The sequence below is a fragment of the Prosopis cineraria genome, unplaced genomic scaffold (assembly GCF_029017545.1).
Source record: "Prosopis cineraria cultivar Desert tree isolate PC_DT_omini unplaced genomic scaffold, ASM2901754v1 PC2, whole genome shotgun sequence".
Lineage (NCBI taxonomy): Eukaryota > Viridiplantae > Streptophyta > Magnoliopsida > Fabales > Fabaceae > Prosopis > Prosopis cineraria.
In genome coordinates, this window is record NW_026555333.1 from 43,028,200 (window position 1) to 43,045,951 (window position 17,752).

Below are 17,752 nucleotides of genomic sequence, written 5' to 3' on the forward strand. Positions count from 1 at the left end.
ATGAACAGCTTTCCTACTCGAATAACGTGCTAGCACTTCAAACTTCTAATTTCCATTTGTTTGTCACTAAGCCTAAAGAAGTCACGATTTCCTTCTTTTCTTGTACGACGTCTCTCTTTTTTCTTTTAGGGTGAGGGTCGCTCTATCTACTTTTCATTAGCCTTTTTTTTTTTGAAAAAACCCTAGCCTTTATTTTATATAGAGTTTGGTTATCTAATTTCTGAAGAGATATTTGAATATAATAAGGATTAATTTCAAAGATTTGATTTCTTCATTAATCCTTATCAATTTTGAAATTAGATTAAATATGTTAGTTTAAATTTAGATATATTCAATAGATTAATTTAAACTATTTTGTTTAATCCATTTAAGAGCCAACAAAAAACAATTTAATTTATTTCCATAAATTAAATTTAAGATGTCAAATCTTATAAGATTTTTTTTAACTTAACTTTATCTCATAAATTCAAATTTCAAAACTTATATGATATCTTTTTATATCATATTAGTTATTAAATTTATCCTATCTTACATAAATAAATTTAATGCTAACATAATATAATATTATAATATTAAATTTGAATTTTATATTATATATACATGTAAATATTTATCACATAGATATATATATATATATATAATCTAATCCACCCTAAATTAAAATGTTGTATTTATTGAATCTAGACACAACTTAGATTTAATGAATTTGGACATTATTGCTTAAATTGGGTCATTTTTGCATGCAATCCTATAGATCCATATAAAGTTGGCAAGGGATCAATAGTGTCATTAGTCCACAAGTTGCAAGCGGTCTTTAGCAAGACATTGCAACTATCCAAATCATATAGGTATCGATGGTTCAATATAACCTATAATGCAATCATATTAAATTCCTTTTGTCATGTGATATTTTAGTTAAGTATGAGGCATGAAAATATCATTATCCTTTACGTGACCATTACTTTCGCAATCCCTAAGTAAATTGACTATAGAAATGGAAAGCCTTTTTCTATTAGAGCATGGTCATGAATTTTTCAATCTCACTCATCAAGGGTCCTGGTAACATCTCTTTACTAATATGAGGGATAAATTTCATCTTGACCATTCACATTTCTCTACATGGAATTCACAAAACTCGATCATAGTCTTTATGATCATTTGATTAAAGGTGACTTTTGACAAAATTAAAGCTTAGTGATCCTCATGTAAGAATTCATGATGATCTCAAGTCAAAAAGCTTAGTGACACAGTTATATAAGAGATAAGCTTATAACTTGATCTATGTAGCTTTCTTTTTGCGAGTTGGTTCAACACCTTGTACCTTTACAAGTGCTTAAGATTTTGATTTGTATCTCCATATATCAATCAAAATCATACTAGTCTGACTGCATTTTGTTCCCATAAAGATGATCAACTAAAGATGTTTAGGACAATTATTATGATTTATTCTAGGATACAATTACTATAGTGAACATGAAATAATATGATAATAAATGAGGATTTCATTATAACTTACAATGTTCATAATAAAATGATTGGCTTAGGAAAATTTCCAACATCACCTAGGTTACCCTAATTGGATGATGCACAAAGGCCCGGGGAGCGTTGAAAGTTCACCTTTAGTGCTATGGTTTGATGGCGTTAAAGTTGTCATTTCTGCACAGTGTGCCTAGCGAATAGTGCCTTTACTACAGTGCACGACACAAAGGGGATCATTGCAGCATATTGATGCGTAGACCATGGTGGATTGGCTTTATATCATTAGCCATGGGAAATTCTCTATTAGCTACAGCAAATGACCCTATTTTGTTGAAAAATGGTTTTAAAACATTATTTTCAATGGTTTTAATTACGGGATAAATTCCCATGCTTCTATGCACTTTTTGCAACTCTGATTTATGTTTGTTTAGTCATGTAAGATTTTGAAACATTTGTTCTTTTGGGGTCTCAAATGTTTAAGAAATGATGTTCTATAAATGATAAGTTTCAATCTTTTCTAATATACTAGTAGCTGATACAGGGTTTTAATCCTAGGGATAATTTCAATAAAGGACCCTTGGCCAAACTTATTTATATTCAAAGCTCCTAAATATATAAAATTTTACTGCAGTTTAAGGATACTGATTTGATATTAAATTTTTGAGAGAAATGATAAAATTGCCCTTTCTTTAAATTAATGTCAGAACTTTCTTATTTCACTTATTCATTTATTTACATAATGTTGTTAACTGCCCTACTTAACTTGTTTTCACTTTATGTGTTTAAATCATCTCAATATAACTTCTTGATTCTTATACAGTATGTTATTCATTTACTTACATACTATTATTAATTACCCTACTTTACTTGTTCATTGCTAGACTTTCATTTGCTTTCATTCCAAGGAAATAAACAAGTAAAGTAAGGTAATTAACAATATTCGGTAAGTCAATGAACAAGTAAAATAATGTAATTAACAAGTGAAGTTGGGCAATCATGATATTCATTTAAATGAAGGGCAATTTTGTTATTTTTTTAAAAAATTTTATATCAAATTAATACCCCTAGATTGCGTGTGAAATTTTAAAAATTTAAAAACTTTGAATGTAAATAAGTTTGATCAAGAGTCCTTTATTGAAATTCTTCCTTAATACTACCTACCATGGCAGATTCTATTATAGCATGGTAGGGTCCATTATTGCTATTTATTTTAAGACTTCAAAATTCTATATTTAATTCTATTAACCATAGTATATCTTTAACTTGTGTCTTTTCTTTCTTTATTATGATTAGTTCTTTCAATTGCAGTTAAACTCTTTTTGTTATGGTAAGGTAATCAAGGTAATCGTTCCCTAATTACAATAAGAATGTTTGGTTTTATGGTTAAGTTGTTGGAGTACATTTGGAGAAATTACAATTAAGATTTTCAATAGTCAAAAGATGCTCCAAATTATTTTAGACCTTCAAATTATCAAAATTAAGTTTCAAGACAATTAAAATGATGATGAGAGGATTAGGAAACAATTAGGAAGTTAGGTCTCCAGAATACTATCCTTTTTGTTGTCTTAAGCTTGATTGTGCATTGAAATTTATTTTAATTGTGAACTTCAAAATTTTATTTGATTGTTCTAAAATCACCCAATTTTACTTACTTAATTTGAATGAAATTAATTTATTGAATGTTAGATATTAATTTGTAAAAGCTCTTTGTGAGATGACCTTAATTCATTATATTACTTTTAGACTCGTGCATTTGCAGGTACTAATTTGAGGCGCATCAAGGAGTAATTTATAAAATACTCCTCTTTCTCTATTTTTTGTAACAAAAGAAAGTGAATAAATAAACGCTACTACCCTATATTATAAGAAAGAAAGGAGTAAACTTTATCCAGATGAGATCAACTCTTTTAACATTTGCTTCTTTACGAATGTAGCCAAAATCTACAATCCAAAAGAAAATTTTGGCATTCAAAAATCAAATGCTAGTGAGCAAAATGAAAAGTTGTTCCGAGTGTTCTTGATGGGAGTCAAGGTCTCTGATAATGAATTTGATAAAACAAGTCCAAAGTTCAACCACAAGAGGATCTCCCTTGAATAATTCAAGCATAAGAATTTCCAAAAGAGTTTGATGATTGCCCTTAGTTATACTCATTATCTTTCTCTTGTTGTACTGGATTTTTAAAAGTTGTACATATAAATTAAGCAATGCAATAAATATATAAAATGCATGTGACATATTTCATAAAAAATTTTGCATCGTTTAATTGTATTAGAATAGGTGTAAGTATTTCAATGTATTAAATAAAATAGTTAAATTATTAAGTTAAATGAGGATAAAATAGGAAAAATATTATTAAACATTTTTTTGAAATTTTAAAAAGACTTATAATATATGGCCGAAATTTTACCCTAAAAGGACCAATATAATGAAACCGGGGTGTTAATATTGTAGAAGTTAGTTGAAAAATTTGTTTTAGTCTTTAATATAGGATCTCAATCTATTTTATCTTTCCCATTAGTTTTTTATTTCAAGACTACTCGTATTAATTGCATAAAATTTTTGTCGAGAAGACGTCTCCTTGTCTTTCATTTTTCTACATCACCCTTAGATCAAAATTCTCAACAGCTCTAATTTAAAAGACACATATTCTTTTAATTGATTGAGGTATTTTAGTCAAAGACAATTATTCCTCTTCTTTTCTTTCTTTCATTTTTTTTTGGTTGAAAAAATTGCATTCAAATCTTCCACAACACAATTAAATATCACAAAATTCATTAACAACTGAGCATAACAAGATGATAGCTAAAATAATTGTCATTTTACTATACATAATTTTCAAAAAATCTTGTGATATTTAAGTGCATTGTTGGAGACCTAAATGCAATTCTCTTTCTCTTTATTCCTTACAAGGACCAAGGCCGTCCTACAAAATAACTTCAAAATTTTGAGGTCGATTGCATGATTAATTTTTCAATATCAATAAGCATGCATTTTGTGTTTAATCTTTTTTACAAAAAATTTAAAAAAACATTGTCAGCTGTTAATCCTTTTTGAGTATCCCTAATAATTCGAGAACGAACTCTTATCTCTAGTTAATTAAAACGACAAAACGCAAGGGTTTGAGGGCGCGTTTTGTTTTGCTACTTGAGTTTTTCTTCATGATGATTGAAGCTTAGATTTTTGAGTATGACTTGTCGTTAGTGGCCTGAACGCCTGATTCATGTGTGCTTGTGGATGAATGATTAGAGCCAAAATTATTAGTTATGAATCATCAACTTATCGTTTTGAAAATTTATTATTGCATTTATGCGAAATAAATAATGGAGACAATCGACGATGAAAAGTGCATATTGAGTTTAATTTTATATTATTTCTATCATAAAAAATGATGTTAGTGTCTCCACAGGCATATTCAGAATGATTGATTTAAATTTAAATTTTAATTTAAAATCTCACATTTAAACTTTATGCATTTTAAATTTTTTATTTAGATAATATAAAAAAAGATTAACATGAATTTGAATCCTGAATTATAAGGGATGATTTAAATTCTAAACTTTTAAAATATATATTTTAAATTTTAAACAATTAAAGTTAAAATGAAGCTGTTAAATTTCCACAAACACTCTTTAGTTTTTTAAAAATTTGACCAATTTTTTTTTTCTTTTCTCTTCTACCCTCATTTGATAAAAATAACACATTAAGCTCTATTTTAGTAGATGTTGTTTAAATTTAATAGTGGGAGTGAAATTACTCCAAGTTTAATCGTTTATGATTTAAAATATAACTTTTAAAAGTTTAGAATTTAAATCGTCCCTAAATCTATACAGTTTTGAGTTTAAATTGCATATTAATCTTATAAAAAATTTTCAAGAGAAGAATGGAAATAAATCAAGATTCAAAATAAAAACAAAATATTAGAATTAACAAGCTTACCTTCATTATTCAATCGGTGAGAATAAATGAAAATAATAGAGTGGTTGAAATGTTAAATACCTTGTGCATAGAGGAAAATTGAAATAATAAAAAATTATAATAAAATATAGATTTGGATCAAATTTAACTACTCAACTTTTATGTATTTAAATAAGAAATTTTGATCAAAATCCAAATTTAAATCTAAATTTTCGTTAATCCAAAGGCAACATAGCGTATTGCATTTTGGATCATCTATATTATAAAATGAATTTAGATGGTATATTAAAAATTAAATTCAAATGAAAAAAATTTATATGCTATAAAATAATTTTTGAAAAAATTGCCTCCCTTATAAATATTGAACATGAAAAGTTCAAAGCAACGTTCGAATCGTCACCCAGTTAATTGCCCCTTGTTGGTCCTCAAAAGTTAAAGCCTATTCTTCGCCGACAATTCCACTGTGCAGCCTCTTTTCAACCAAACATACAAAAATATGGCTCATGTTTAAATTTATTAACTTAGTGCAATCCTCTCTCTCTCTCTCTCTCTCTGTGTGTGTGTGTGTGTTAGGGGTAGTTACGAAGAACCAGTAATGGGGTAAGTAGCGTTGGTAGTAGTGATTTAGCATGCACCCTAACACGTCACTTAAAAGCCATAACTTTACAGAATGGAGTGAACCCTTTTTACTGGATAAGCATGGGCATAGAATGACAGAACAATAAACAAAATATAACTGAAGCAATCTAGTGATGGATGAGAAAAAAAAATTAAGAAAAGTTAAAACTAAGGTTTGTGTAAGCACTAACAGGATTAGGATCCTAAGTTAGAAGAGGAGCTTGAACCTTGATATTAAAAAGAAACCTTTATATTTCAAATTCACTTTCTTTCTTTCTTTTTTTGTTTTTAAAATTTTTATTTCTTAATTCAACTTTCAATTACACACTTACAAATACAACAAGCAAGCAAAAAATATTTAGTAAGTTTATTTTTGAATTTTAAATCTTCTTTATTTATTTCTTTTTTTTTACTAGTTCCTAACTAGTATTCTCAAAACAAGAATAACATGGACTTAGTTTAGTCAAATTAATTTTTTTCTTTTATTTTTAAAGGATTGATGAAATTATGAGCTAATATTTAGCAAGCTTTAAGTTAAAAATATGAATTTTAGATCTAGGTTAAATGTAATATTAAAATGGGTCTAAAGTATAAAAAAGAGAGGGAGCAAACTGTAAAATATGAAAACATATATTTTCATATGTGTTATTTTTTCCAAGTGAGGAGAGCATTTGCCCCCCTCAAGAGCATGTGGTTTCACCAATATATACAAGCTCACTTCTCATTTAAACTCATCTACTATATAATTTAAGATTACTCCTTAATATGGAGCTCTTTTTACTTGGACACAGTGAAAATTTTGTTTTGATACATATATTTGCAAAACTACAACAAGTAGTAGGTTTTTTTTAATGTGAAACTAAACAAACTAGTAAAAGGAAAAAAAAAAAAGGCGAGACGTGTGACAAACAATTATTATCTTTAAAGATTACCAGCAACTAATAGTGCGATCATGTGCAACAAATTAAACTCTTTTGGAACTATCTCATGTTTCTTTATGAAAATTAACTTAGCCCTGTTTTTTTTGGGTTCGAGGGAATATGAAAAGATACCGTCAAAAGTTTACTTCTTGTTTTAATCATGTTAACAGTGAAAAGTTTGAATAAATACTTTTTTATTAATTAACTTTACTAAACTATCATGTGAATAGACGCCTTCTTGGATAGTTATTGCATCCAAATTCAATTGATATGTCAATACATCACTTTCCAATATAGTTGGCAGCTATTTTATTTCAATCCTAATCAAATTAACGACAATTTTTCTTTGATGTGTTATTCTGCTATTAAATTTCAATAGACATTCAAGGTTAATCATTTCAAGTTAACGAACATGTCTGCTTAAAAGTCCACTAATATAATAAAAAAATTATTTAACCATATATCAATCAAATGAGAGGTAATGAATCTCACCAATATTACAATCTACTTCAATGGAAGAACTTATATGCTCTTAATAACAGCTTGAACCTATTCATCACAATATTATCAAGAGGTTTATCTGCTGCTTCTCCATCTTCCTTGATCCATGGATGATCTGTTTGAGTTTCAGAATTATACAGAAGATTAATACACACACATATATATTCTCTTTAAAATTATACAGAGTGTGACAATTAGGAATATATATAAAGAAAGTGGTGAGTCCTATACATTTGGACGCTCTTAAATTTTATAACTCACGTGATTATATTGGAGAGAGTATGCAAATTTATTCTCTTTGTTTTTTTTCTTTTTTAATCCTTATGACCTGATACTAAATGTGAATATTTATTTTGATAAAAATTTGGGTCTTGATTCATCACATTATAATAGATCAGCCTGTTTTTACTAACTCATTTTCTGTTTAATTTGTTATTACTTTTAAAATTTTAAAATAACATTAATTACAATTATTCCAATTTATCCTTTAAATTGGACATCTTCTAGAAGAAATAGGTGGTTTTAAAAATATCTTACAAAAAGACATTTTTATTTAACACACAACCAACAAGAGAAACGGTTGGATAATTGAAAAGGTATAAGATTTATGTACTTAGCTTTATATACTTAAAATATTTGTATTCAATCAAATCATAATAAGTGAATCTTCATATGTTAACAAAATTAATAACAAAACTTTATTATGGAATAACTAATATGTAAAAAATCTGCATGTTTTGATTTAATTGAAAGCAATCATATTAAATATATATATATATATATATATAAAAGGCTAAGTATGCAAGTTTTTCTAGTTGAAATTCTAATTTTCCCGTAATTTTGGCTATTTCCAGTTGTTAATTTTTTGTTTTTAATGGAAGGTGGGTAATTTTGACGTGCTACTAGGATATTTTAGGTAAAAAGACATTAATTGCGCTTAGAATTTCATAAAACGCCTTATAATACTCTGTTGACATATTCCAAAACACACTTTATATTTGAAAAGGAAATAGTACCTAATCACTCGGCGGAGAATTACTTATGTTTTTTTTTTAATGATAGATATATACTTTAGGAGTACATTTAATTATGAGAAAGAATTTAATATGCTTTCAAGTAGGGGCAAATTTGAAGTTTTTCTCCTTTACGGATAAAATTAATGACCTAATTATTTCTCTCTAACTTTAATGAGGTAGTTAAATATGACTTTCAATTACTAAAATATTCTACTGCATTAATTATATTTCTTCACCGGCATTCTAAAACATTAGATGGGATAAAAAGAAATGAAGTATAAAAATTAAATGAGATTCATAGGTATAATGATAAATGATAGAAATTAAATATTGCATAGATACCAACATGGTTAGGTCTAGTAGAAGAGACTAATTCCTCACAATTAATGTGATGAATTAAAATTTAAATCTTTATTAAATGAGATGTTTATATTATTTAATATACCACCGTACTTTAAATATGGTTATTTTCACTAAACATATATATATATATATATATATGCAAACAATAAAATATTATAATGCAAAGACTTACTTAAGACTTGATACGCTGTGGGCCTCTGCTTGGGATCATAACTCAACATTTTGGTGACAAGGCCCTTTGCTGAAGCAGATATGCTTGGCCATGGATCACTTGACAAGTCATATCGGCCTTCCACCATTTTCTTCATTTTACCCCTTTCAGTTTCTGTCATATATTATATAAAATTAAATTCAATAAACGGCGCTGTCCAATCTTTTTATTTCATTTCAAACATTTAAATTTCCTTTTGATTTATTATTATATGTAAAAAGAGTTGTAAAACGAAGCAGATCCTGTGAAAAGTGTATGTTTGTGTGTGTATATAAATAAAATTCTTATACAGCCATCTAATACTTTCTCGTGTCCTAGTTATAAAGCAAAGTTTTAAAAATATATTTAATTTTAACTATATAAGATAAAGATGCCAGTAAATTAATTGTTCAATACTACCTCTGCTTGATTGCACCAAGTATTTGGCAAACTTCAAATTTCTAGACGTACTTTATTGTAGTCAATAATTTTAACGAATGGCAAAATTGAAAAGTGAGATACTTTTTTTCGGGGCAGAAGTAAGATACTTTTTTACGAGTTTAAAAATATTATATATTAAATGTAAAAATATAGGAATCAATATTCAAGATGTTAAAACTTTAAAAACTAAATTATAACAAGTTAAAATTGAGGGACTTATGAGTTACAATTGAGTCAAACTTGCAAAAACTAAATGATTAATTTTTTTTCATTTCTATTATAAAAAAATGAGGTTAGTGTCTCCATGGGCATATCTGTAATGATAGATTTAGATTTAAATTTTAGATTTAAAATCTTATATATAAATTTATGTATTTAAAATTTTTTGTTTAGATAATATAAAAAAGGGTTAACATGTAATTTAAATTTTGAATTAAAGGTTTAGGGGTAATTTAAACCTTAAACTTTTAAAATATATATTTTGAACTTTAACAATTAAAATTAGGATAAAATTGTTAAATTTTCACAAACACTCGTTAATTTTTTAAAAATTGAGACATAATGTGTGATTTTTATCAAATTTTGCTTTTCTTCTCTCTCATGCCCTCATTCAGTGAAGATAACATATTAAGCCCTATTTTAATGAACATTTATTTAAATTTAATGATAAGGGTGAAATTATTTCAACTTTAATTGTTTAGAGTTTAAGATATACATTTTAAAAGTTTATGATTTAAATCATCCATAAACCTATATAGTTTAGGGTTTCAATTACATATTAACCCTATAAAAAAAAATTTCAAAAGAAGAATGGAGATAAATTGAGATTCAAAATAAATACAAAAGATTAGAATTAACAAGCTCACCTCCATCATTTAATTGGTGAGAAGAAATGAGAATAATAGAGGTAATGATGATAAAAACGTTAAAAAAGAGAGAGAGAGAGAATGGTTGAAATTTTAAATAACTTGTGAGAGAAAATTTGAAATAATAAAAAATATGATAAAATATAAATTTGGGTCGAATTTAGCTACTCAACTTTTATGTATTTAAATAAAATTTTTTGATCAAAATCAAAATTTAAATCCAAATTTTCGTTAATCCAAAGGCAACAAAATGTATTGCATTTTGGATCATCTATATTATAAAATGAATTTAGATGGTATATTAAAAATTAAATTCAAATGAAAAAAATATATGCTATAGAATAATTTTTGAAAAAAATTACCTATAAATATTGAATATGAAAAGTTCAAAGTAACGATTGAATCGTCATACAGTTAATTGCCCCTTGTTGGTCCTCAAAAGTTAAAGCCTATTCTTCGCCGACAATTCCAGTGTGCAACCTCTTTTCGACCAAACATACAAAAATATGGCTCATGTTTAAATTTATTAAATTAGTGTAATCTTCTCTCTCTACACACACACACACACACACACACACACACACACAAAGGTAGTTACGAAGAACAAGTAATAAGGTAAGTAGTGTTGGGAGTAGTGATTCAATATGAACCCTAAGTGGTGCCTAAAAATTGGTTTGTGTGTGTCAAAAGTCTCACATTACCTGAATGAAAAACTTTCCTATTATATAAATACTAAGGAATGAAATGAGTTAGTAAAATAGGTTTGAAAGAGAAGTGGTTGGCGTGCATGAAACAAGCTAACTCAAGGCAATTGCAGTTGAAATCAATCGATTTGCCCCTTGCGTGCGAGTTTAGAAGGCACTAGGCTCCTTTTACCAGATTGTTTTTACAAAATAAATAAATAAATAATTATTTTAGGCTTATCCGAAAAGAATTTGAAGCCTTGGCAATTTTTGGGTATTAAACTACTTTTAAAAACTGATTTTGTGAGTTAATTTCTTAAACTCTCTTGTTTGTCAATGGCTCCAAATTAATGGTGTTTTATATGTATGTAACTGAAGCCTTAATCTGGTGATTATGAGCCAAAGTTCATGTCTCCATCTTTGGCCTATATATAACCATGGGTGCGGATAGATCAACTCACCAACCTCTTAAGCTTTCGGGGCAATTCTTTCCTCCCTCCAGCTTTTGCTGTGTTGTTCATCTGAGTTTATTTTTAGTTCTGCTGTTCTGGTTCCTTGTTCCTGTAGGAAATGCTTGTTTAATCTTGAAAAACGATTGATCTGTCATCCCAGTGTGTCAAAATAGTTCTTAAGGATAATGTCTTTTTGAGCAGGACCTAAGAAGCTTGTGATTTACATCAATATCGTGAACAGAAATATTGTCCTTTAGAGCTCACATCACTTAAAAGCCATAGCTGCTCACTTCCCGTTTAAGCTTATCTATGATATAATCTAAGATTACTCCTTAATATTTATACATTAGGAGTTCTTTTTACTTAGACACAGTAGTGCTTTTTCAGAAAACATCAATCAAGGATCACTGGTAAAAATTTATATCAATCAAGGATAATTTGTTTTGAAATTCAAATGAATATTTGTTGATGTTAATTTGTTTTTTTTATTAACAAGTATTCATTTAAATTTTAACAATAATTTATTCTAAATTAACAATAGTCTATTTAAACTTATTTTTCATTCGAGTTTTGATAACAACTGATCCTTAATTGATATATATTTTTTTCAGTAGTCTTTAGTTGCTATTTTTCCTAGTTTTTTTCAATGCAAAACTAAACAAGCCTGTAAAGAAAGAAAGAAAAAAAAAAAGCTGAGAGATGTGACAAATTATTATCTTTAAAGATTACCAGCAACTAATAGTGCGATCATGTACAACAAATTAAACACTTTTGGAACTATCTCATGTTTCTTTTTGAAAATTAACTTAGCCCTGTTTTCTTTTGATTCCAGAGAACCTTCAAAAGTTTACTTATTGTTTTAATCATGTTGACAGTGAAAAGTTTGAATCAATGCCTTTTCATTAACTTTACTAAACTATCATATGAATAGACGCCTTCTTGGATAGTTGCATCCAAATTCAATAGATATGCCAGTACATCACTTTCCAATATAGTTGGCAGCTATTTTATTTCAATTCTAATCAAATTAACGACAAGTTTTCTCTAATTGTGTTAATCTACTATTAAATTTCAATAGCCAGTCAAGGCTAATCATTTCACGTTAAACAAACATGCCTGTTTAAAAGTCTACTAATATAATAGAAAAAAATTATTTAACTGTATATCAGTTAAATGAGAGACGATGAATCTCGCCAATATTACAATCTACTCCAATATGGAAGAACTTATATGCTCTTAACAGCTTGAACCTATTCATCACAATATTGTCAAGAGGTTTATCTGCTGCTTCTCCATCTTCCTTTATCCATGGATGATCTGTTTTAGTTTCAGAATTATACAGAAGATTAATACACACACATATATGTTCTCTTTAAAATTATACAGAGTGTGACAATTAGGAATATATATAAACATAGTGGTGAGTCCCATACATTTGGACGCTCTTAGATTCTATAACTCACGTGATTATAGTGAAGAGAGTATGTGAATTTATTCTCTTTGTTTTTTTTGTTTTTTTAATTATTATGATCAGGTACTAAATGTGTATATTTCTTTTGATGAAAATTTGTGTCTTGATTCACCACGTTATAAGAGATCAACCTTTTTTGACTAACTCAATTTCTGTTTAATTTGTTATTACTTTTAAAATTTTTAAAATAACATTAATTACAATTATTCTAATTTACCCCTCTCATCCTTTAAATTGGACGACATCTTTTAGAAAAAATAGATGGTTCTAAAAATATTTTATAATAAGACAGTTTTATTTAATACATCACCAACAAGAGGAATAGTTAGATAGTTGAAAGGGTATAAGACTCATGTATGTACCCTTATATATTTAAAATATTTATATTCAATTAAATTATGACAAGTGAATTTTTATATATTAATAAAATTAATCACGGAACTTGATTATAGAATAACTAATGTGTAAAAGATTTGCATTTCTTAATGTAATTGAAAGAAATCACACTAAATATATAAAGTTAAGTATATAAGTTTTTTTCAAGTTGAAATTCTAATTTTCCCCTAATTTTGCTTATTTCCAGTTGTTAATTATTTGCTTTTAATGGAAGACAGGTAGCTAGGATATTTTAGGTAAAAAGACATTAATTGTGCTTACAATTTCATAAAATGCCTTATAATGCCCTGTCGACATATTCCAAACTATACTTTATATTTGAAAAGGAAATGGTACCTACTCACTCGGTGGAGAATTAATTATTTTTTTTAATGATAGATACTTGAGGAGTACATTTAATTATGAGAAAGAATTTATTTTTTAATACTATATGCTTTCAAGGGGCAAGTTTGAAGTTTTTCTCCTTTACAGAAAATTTAATGACCTAATTATTTCTCTCTAACTTTAATGAGGTAGTTAAATATGACTTTCAATTACTAAAATATTCTAATGTATTAATTATATTTCTTCACCGGTATTCTAAAACATTAGATGGCATAAAAAGAAATGAAGTATAAAAATTAAATGAGATTCATAGGTATAATGATAAATGATAGAAATTAAATATTGCATAGATACCAATGTGGCTAGATTTAACGGAAGAGACTTACCCTTCACAATTAATGCAATGAATCAAATTTTAAATTCTTATTAAATGAGATGCTTATATTACACGACCATACTTTAAACATGATTATTTTCACTAATATATGTATGTATGTATGTATGTATATGGGTGGGCAAGCAATAAAATATTAGAAAAATTAATCTTTTAATCCTTCAACTTTTAACTCACTTGTAACTCAATCTCTCAATTATGACTCGTTGCGATTCAGTTCCTCAATTATAACTCATTGCAATTCAGACCTTCAACTTTTGATTCACTTATAACTCGATCCTTATTTTTTAATTTTTTTAAAATTTTTTATCAAATAAGAGAAATAAAAAATGCTCATATATTATTTTAAAATATCCTCCTCTTACTCATTGAAGTGAGATATAAACTAATATGAAAAAAAATTAACAAAAGTTAAGGGACTAATTTGTAAGTGCTTTAAAAGTTGAGGGATTGAGTCATAGGCGAGTCATAGTTGAGGGACTGAGTCACAGCGAGTCATAGTTAAAGGATTGAGTTACAAGTTACTTAAAAATTAAAGAATTAAAAGATTAATTTTTTTTTAAAATATTATAATGCAAAGACTTACTTAGGACTTGATACGCTGTGGGCCTCTGCTTGGGATCAAAACTCAACATTTTGGTGACAAGGCCCTTTGCTGAAGCAGATATGCTTGGCCATGGATCACTTGACAAGTCATATTGGCCTTCCACCATTTTCTTCATTTTTCCCCTTTCAGTTTCTGTCATGTATTATATAAAATTAAAGTTCAATAAATGGCGCTGTCCAATCTTTTTATTTAATTTCAAACATTTAAATTTCGTTTTGATTTATTATTATATGTAAAAAGAGTTGTAAAACGAAGCAGATCCTGTGAAAAGTGTGTGTGTAAATAAAATTCTTATACAACCATCTAATACTTTCTCGTGTCCTACTTATAAAGCAAAGTTTTAAAAAAATATATTTAATTTTAAATATATAGGATAAAGATGTAGTAGTAAAGTAATTGTTCAATACTACCCCTGCTTAATTGCACCAAGTATTTGGCAAACTTCAAATTTTCAGACGTACTTTATTGTAGCCAATAATTTTAACGAATGGCAAAATTGAAAAGTAAGATACTTTTGTTTTTCGTTGAAGTAAGATACTTTTTTACAAGTTTAAAAATATTATATATTAAATGTAAAATTAGTTTTACCATTTCGAGACTGTTTGTTTGGGGGAGAGGGAAGGAAAGGGGAGGGATTTTGCCCCCTCTCCTTGTTTGGCTTGAAACTTTTGGTGAAAATTTTTTAAAATCTCCCCTCCCCTCCAAGTTGGGAGGATTGGGAGGGAAGGAGTAAAATTTTTCATACCCTGATCAATATTTTTTTGTGATAAGTTCAAAAAATATAGATATACTTTTTCAATATATTAGCACAAATAAATTGAGGATAAAATTATTTATATATAATTATTTTTCCTTTCCTTCTCTTTTGAACCAAATAAGGTAACATCAAACCCTTTCCCTCCCCTCCATTAAAACTCGTTCCCTTAAACCAAACATATCCTAACCCTATTATTATGAGGTTGGAGGAATATTTGATAGTTATTGGCTCCAACTAGGATCAACTCTTGCAACATATAATTTTTGAAGGGAGGATTTTCTCCTCTTCCTTCCCATTCTTTTCCCTTCTTTTCCCTTTTAATCATTGGATTAAGATTTATATGATTCAAATTTGATCTCCTATAAAATTGTTATTAAAATATTAAATTATAAAAAATATAAATAGTAAAATTCAAATTACTAAATTTTAATGTTTACAATTAAAAAAATACAGTAAAAAAAACAAAACAAAATATTTTACATGAGATCAAATTTGGATTGTCTGATAATCTTGATCTAATAGTTAGAAATTAGAAATTGAATGAGAAGAGGATGGGAAAGAAGAGGAGATAATTCTCTCCCAATTTTTCTAACTACTTACAGAGTTTGAAACCTCTTGATCTTAATATCTTTAGGAAAAACAATAATGATTTTTCTTCACTTGATGAGGGCATAACTCAACTACTATTGATCAAAACAAAATCTATTAGAGAGATGAAGTCCCACTTGAACTATTAACTATTTTGATAAAGTAGCTTGTCCTTAAACATACTAAATATCAAAAAATTAAACAAAATCTAGTTCAACTGTAAAGATTATATTGGAGAGAAATCAAACTATATATACACACAATGAGAGCTAACGTAAAATTGGGGATCTCACGTGAATATAAGCAACACACAACACACACACACACACACACACACACACACACACAAACCTGGCCAAAATGGAGGAACACCGTAAAGAAGAGTGTAAAGCGCAGCCCCAGCACTCCAAATGTCAATTTCTGGGCCGTATTTCTTCTTCAACACCTCGGGTGCCACGTAACTTGGACTCCCAGTGACCAAGTCAAACATCTCTCCTAATTATAATCAAATTACAATTACGGTTTGTTAATGCACATACATACATGCATGTGTGTGTGTCTGTGTTTTGAAGGAGATCGTGCATGAAATTCACCTTGCCTGTGAAAAGAAGATAGATTGAAATCAACGAGTTTGAGGGGAGAATTCTCGTCGTTATTAAGAAACATGAAATTCTCAAGTTTAATATCTCTATGCATGACGCCCATGGTGTGACAACTATGGATGGCTTGAATCATGTTCCTCAACAGCGACGCCGCGGCTCGCTCGGTGTGATAACCCTTGGCAATGATCCGGTCGAGGATCTCGCCACCGGCACAGAGCTCCTTCACAACACGAACCGAATCACCGTCCTCGTACAAACCTTTCAGTTGTACAATATTAGGCTGGCCGGCCAAATGGTGCATGATTTGTACGCTCCTAAGTACATCATCTGTGTCATTTTTCCTAAGCTTCATCTTGACTATGGTTTTGCATGCAAACAGTTCGCCGGTTACCTTGTGTGCACACAAATACGTCGGCCCGGTTCTGCCTCGCCCTATCTCTTTTCCTACGGTATGAGTCGTCGTTAGAACCTCCATGGGTTCGGCAAAGATCTCGTCATCGGAGCCGGCCTCAGCATGGCTGCCATTGGTGGTGGTGGTGTTGGTGGAGCAAGTGTTGCTCATCATGATGTGGATGGGGTAATTTTGATGTGCATCAACGAGACGATGACAGAGAGATTGAGAGGGATGTGTGTGTGTGTGTATTTAATTATATAAGATGGAATACAAAAATAATCGAGGGAAAATAATTGACGTGTGTAAATTGGAGGGTTACGAGGGAGAAAATTTAAAGGGATAGGTTCTTTATTTAGTTGATTATTATTTATTTTTTGAATTATTATTACGGCAGAGAATAATATAATGTGGATGGAATCAAATGGAGAAACATATGGGATTGAACGAGTATTAGGGATCGGACGATCTGTCTGGTTGCTAAGAAAGGAATAGGTTGAATTCCCAACTCGTTTGCTTCGGTTACGTAATTATATAATAATGCAATGAAATGCTAATAAACTAGTTATAAATTCTAACATTTTAATTTTAATGAGCAATGGACTTAATTAATATTCTTTTATATTACAATTTTAAAATTAAAAACTTATTTAAATGTCAGCAATTGTTATTAATATTAATACCATCATTAATATTCAATACCAAAAATTTTTTAGGAACAAATGTGTAATTTTATAACTAAAATTTTCATTTTCATTAAAATATATTTATTTATCA

The 17,752-nt window shown here is 28.4% G+C and overlaps 1 protein-coding gene across 1 annotated transcript; it reads right to left on the reverse strand.

Annotated features, from left to right (window-relative positions):
* Nucleotides 1-12,610: 12,610 nt before the first annotated feature.
* Nucleotides 12,611-17,181, reverse strand: LOC129302782 (calcium-dependent protein kinase 2-like). Its single transcript, XM_054941665.1, has 4 exons — nt 16,576-17,181; nt 16,334-16,477; nt 14,617-14,769; nt 12,611-12,762 (listed from the first exon to the last, which is right to left on the reverse strand). Exons 1-4 carry the CDS (start codon nt 17,147-17,149, stop codon nt 12,611-12,613), a joined length of 1,023 nt encoding a protein of 340 aa, XP_054797640.1. The 5' UTR covers nt 17,150-17,181.
* Between the last annotated feature and the right edge of the window lie 571 nt (nt 17,182-17,752).

What these genes read in the sequence shown, in the direction of transcription:
- LOC129302782 (XM_054941665.1), bottom strand. Translation starts at nt 17,149, where the DNA reads ATGATGAGCAACACTTGCTCCACCAACACCACCACCACCAATGGCAGC. An exon ending in TGTTCCTCCATTTTGGCCAG is followed by an intron (nt 14,770 to 16,333) that starts GTTTGTGTGTGT and finishes AATACATGACAG; the next exon opens with AAACTGAAAGGGGAAAAATG. An exon ending in CACAGCGTATCAAGTCCTAA is followed by an intron (nt 12,763 to 14,616) that starts GTAAGTCTTTGC and finishes AAACTAAAACAG; the next exon opens with ATCATCCATGGATAAAGGAA.